This window comes from Carcharhinus amblyrhynchos, chromosome 13 (genome assembly GCF_965287045.1).
Source record: "Carcharhinus amblyrhynchos chromosome 13, sCarAmb.v2.hapA, whole genome shotgun sequence".
NCBI lineage: Eukaryota > Metazoa > Chordata > Chondrichthyes > Carcharhiniformes > Carcharhinidae > Carcharhinus > Carcharhinus amblyrhynchos.
The window spans coordinates 34063101-34067335 of NC_137336.1; the positions used below are offsets into that span (position 1 = coordinate 34063101).

The 4235-nt window shown below is 35.7% G+C and overlaps 1 protein-coding gene across 2 annotated transcripts; it reads left to right on the plus strand.

The window, feature by feature from the left end:
- Nucleotides 1-535: 535 nt before the first annotated feature.
- LOC145351485 (thymosin beta-11-like) lies at nucleotides 536-2227 on the plus strand. Of its 2 annotated transcripts, none has more exons than XM_080201082.1 (3): nucleotides 536-626; nucleotides 1456-1560; nucleotides 1853-2227. In XM_080201082.1, exons 2-3 carry the CDS (start codon nucleotides 1461-1463, stop codon nucleotides 1888-1890), a joined length of 138 nt encoding a protein of 45 aa, XP_080057208.1. In that variant the 5' UTR covers nucleotides 536-626; nucleotides 1456-1460; the 3' UTR covers nucleotides 1891-2227. The 2 variants fall into 2 exon arrangements, with proteins under 2 accessions (XP_080057208.1, XP_080057207.1); XM_080201081.1 differs by having other exon boundaries at nucleotides 1453-1560; nucleotides 1853-2226.
- The last annotated feature ends 2008 nt before the right edge of the window (nucleotides 2228-4235 follow it).

Sequence of the window (4235 nt, forward strand, 5' to 3'; positions counted from 1 at the left end):
CAACCAGATGAAGCAGCCTTTCATTGTCTATCTTGTCTATTCCCTTCAGAATCTTGTATGGTTGGCACTTTATAAATAAAAGCGCCATTGATTGTTTTTTCCCAAATGTGTTCTGGCAACGCTTGTGCGTCCCCAAATAATATCAACAAAAGGGCGCATATGAAAATGTTTGGAAAAGTCTCATTGTGTTTTGTATGCTTGATATGTTACCGAAAATAATGTTCGGTCCTTCGTAGAGTGTCTCTTTACTCAACTGTACACTTTCGTTACAGCGTATTATTCATGCAGTTTGTCATTCCGTGAATGCGTGGGTGTTGGTCCCTTTCAGTTTACATTTGCACCACACTACAAAAAAAATCTCCAATAGTGTATTTCACGAGTGTCCTGGATCTTGAGAAATGGCTCCTCCAAACCGCCGCTTTGCATCAGTTTTCTGTCGACGATCAAACCCGGTTCCAGGAACACCGCAATGCCATTTGCTGCACAGTTGATTTCCGGAAAGGCGGTCCTTATTGTGTCAGATATTTATGCTAATCACGCGGAGCTCTGCGCTTTTTAATCCACGCCCAGGCAGTGCAGATAGAGAATACTATCTGAATCTCTCGTAGAGCGGGACAAAGATAAGGGTAAGTAACACTCGCAGGCTCTTGTTTTTTTCCCCCAACAACCTTTCATTCCTTAACATTGGGATACTAGGGCATCCAAACATTTCTCGAATTTGCACGCGTTTGGATTTGAGATGCCTTGATATTCGCATTTTTTTACAGATTTGCTGAGCAATCATATCCTTTATTAAAATTAGTAACGGATGAAGGTGTGAGATTATTTAGACAAAGGCGTGTGTGAATCTTCGGGGCGAATCGTTGAGGGGTTGAAAATTAAATGGGGATTTGGAAATTTTGGAGAATTGAGCAAGACTGCTTAATTTCAGATTCTGGGTGTTGTAACATTTCCTTTTGTTTAAACTGTTTCATTGTCAAATTCAGAGTGATATGAAATTCAGCCGCCTAATCCTCATTTTATTTTTTAAACAATAATACCGAAAACCTGAATGAATGTCTTTCAGTAGGGCGGCTCCCATTGACCACAATGCTAAACAGAGGAATGTGGAATTAACGTGATCTTAATATAATCTCTGGGAAGAAAAATCTGCAGAGAAAAATTATTGGACATTAGCGAAACCTGACGTTAAATTTTCTGTTTTCCTGTAAGGCTGACAAGCGCTTGTAGTTTTCGATACAGTTTCATGCCGTCCTTCGTTGAGCATTAATACGCTGGTCGTTTTCACTGATGAAACTTCCGCAGTTTCTTGCACAATGAGAATATATTTGAAATAATATTCAAGGCTAAATACTTCACACCATTTGCTAGAGTGTGCATTGTATTCCCAATAAGTGACTTTATCTGCCGCATTGCACTACACAGTCTTTGATAGTAATTTTTATTTTGCAGCAGACGCCATGTCAGACAAACCAAATCTTTGCGAAATCATACAATTTGATAAGAAAAAACTGAAGAAGACAGAAACCAAAGAGAAAAATCCTCTGCCAACAAAAGAGGGTAAGTATGTCAAAGCGAGGGATAGCACCCCCCCCCCTCCCCGCCCCCAGCGATTGCTGACCACACCTGGTGATACTATTGTGAAGCATAATTATAAATTGCTACCATTTGGCATGAGATGGTGTGAAGTGTACATAATTATTGTTTAATATTACAGAATACTGTTATGTCCAAACGTATGTGTATAATTTTATTTTACTCGGGAGGTTATTGTTATCGAAACCCTACGGAGGCAGTTGAAATTAAATTGCATGGGTTTTGCTAATATATTGGTTTCTTTTTTTCGTTTCAGCAATTGAAGAGGAAAAGAGGCGAGAATCAGCTTCATGAATGTGAAATGGAGGGGATGCAACTTTTATTTTTTTTAAGTTGACTGGTTTTTGTTTCAAACCCTTACTGCTCACTGACTTGCGAATGGGAGTCTGTTGTAGCATCTAGTCCACTCCCAAGATGGGGACTACTCCCTGTATTGCACCAAGGGACCAACTTATCAGTAATGGTGTTTGGGCCATACCGTGATAGGAAACAATGTATCTACACATTAAATATGTGAAGTTGGTTTTATTTTATTTGTGTATTTAAAATCCATTTTCCATGGACACTTCTATGCTTAACATGTTACAAAACTAATAAAAAACCAATGAAATAATGCAGTGTGTGGAATAGTTCAGATTTTTTCTTGCCTTTTCTCATCCCAAAGAAATCTCTACAGTAATTAGCAAAATCCATTTAGATACTTTCTATTAAAATCTCCCAAATGAACTGACGCTTCTGATAAATGTTGTACCTATCTTTAAGGATACTACTTGAATCAACATTGTAGTAATTTACTAGCATTTATTTTATAATTTTACCAACTGTTAGAGATGAGACCACAGTCAAGTGGCTGGGTAAAAGTTATTTTTTGAATCTTTAACAGTATTTTCAATTAATTTTCATATTAATATAGATCTGCAATTAAAATGATGTATGGTGGTCCTCCATTGTAGGTTGCATCAGTTAGAAGATTCTGTTTGAGTTATAAATCATTTTTGATCCTAACAATGTGATTACTTATTATCCCCAAGCTGAGGCCAGGTAATCTTTTCCCAGCCATTTGCAAGACAACTTGACTAATGATTTCTCTTCCCTCCCAGAGGAATAATCTCAAACTATATAGTGAAGATTAAATATTATTGGTAGAAGTTTGTATCCTGTTTTCAGACTGTAATATGACAACTTTAATGTATTACAGTGTCTAATGTAGTTGTCCTTTCATATAATTGCAACAAACAATGCCAGGTTCTTGATGGTCTAAATAAGAGTATTGTCTGGTATAGCTCTAAAAGTGCTATAAATCTTTCTTTAATGTACAAAAATTTCTGTTTAATCTCCTAAAGAATCTATCATTGATTTAAATAGTTACAGTGCACATAATTCATATTTGTTTTGAAAATCGTTTTTGTCCAGTACAAAACATAAATGAAGCTGTGTCTTAAATCAGTCATTACTGTCATTTGTCACCATTGAATCATTTTAATCAAAATGTTAGTTCTGGCTTGCCAGTAGCATTTAAAAGGCTATTGTAATAAAGTGTGATGGTTTCTTTTTGCTTCCAATTCCTAAAGAACATTTTAAATTTAATTCTTCCAGAAGGCACCATTTTTAGATTGATACTTCCTATAGAACTGCACTTTTTTTCCAAATAATCATTTTGTACATTTGAATTAAATGGCAGTTGCATCAGTTAGAAGTCTACATTTTGTTCAATAATTTATTTTTGACCTCAACAATGTGATGCTACTCATTATCCCCCAAGCTGAGGCCAGGCAATCTGCTCCTAGACATTTGCAAGACAACGCAATGATTTCTTTTCTCCCCACTCCCAGAGGAACAAGCTCCAACTATACAGTGAATATTAAATATTATCGATGCAAGCTTGTGTCCTGTTTTCAGACTCCAGTGTTACAATTTCAATGTATTATGGTATTTAATCCTTCCATATAATTGTAACAATGCTTGCTTGGATTTTTGATGGTCTATAAATAAATACATGCAGTATTGTCTGGTACAACTCTAGAGATGCTACAAATCACCTCATCTTCTGGAAATGTACGTAATAGACATCAGCTATGAGTAAGTTTGAGCTTGACTGGATGACCCATCCTCCCTCCTAGCAGAATGTCTAGACTCACACTAAATATTAGTTGGAAGATGGCTGCTGTTGCAACCTGTGCAAGTTATGCTGATTTACACCATCGTTTCCAGAAGCGAGGAATAAGCAGAATTTGTGGAGAGTGGACAAGCCCAATACTAATTCATGGAGCAGATAATACCTTATTCAGATTGCTTAGTTTTATTATATTTATATTGCATTTACACATGGATTTAAGGTTTATTCCATTAATTTATTTTGTCAATTTTCCACAACGCATCTACCAAATTCATGATTTAATTTGTTTCTCCTTTTTAAGCATGTTTTTATAACACAGAAACAATGGCAGGCTTACTACAGAAATTACTCTAGTTACAATAAAACACTAATATTATTAATTAATAAAACGACAATGGTTATATTTTAACAGCAGGTAATATGCAAGGGAATTTGTACCATATTATAACGTACAATTATATTTTAAAGATGTATTTTCACCATTGACTGAGGTTTCGAAATATCTCGAGGACCTTAATTCTAT

Excerpts from the sequence above, each read along its gene's own strand:
- LOC145351485 (XM_080201082.1), top strand. The coding sequence starts at position 1,461 with ATGTCAGACAAACCAAATCTTTGCGAAATCATACAATTTGATAAGAAA. Across the intron at positions 1,561-1,852 it reads TCCTCTGCCAACAAAAGAGG|CAATTGAAGAGGAAAAGAGG; the intron begins GTAAGTATGTCA and ends TTTTCGTTTCAG.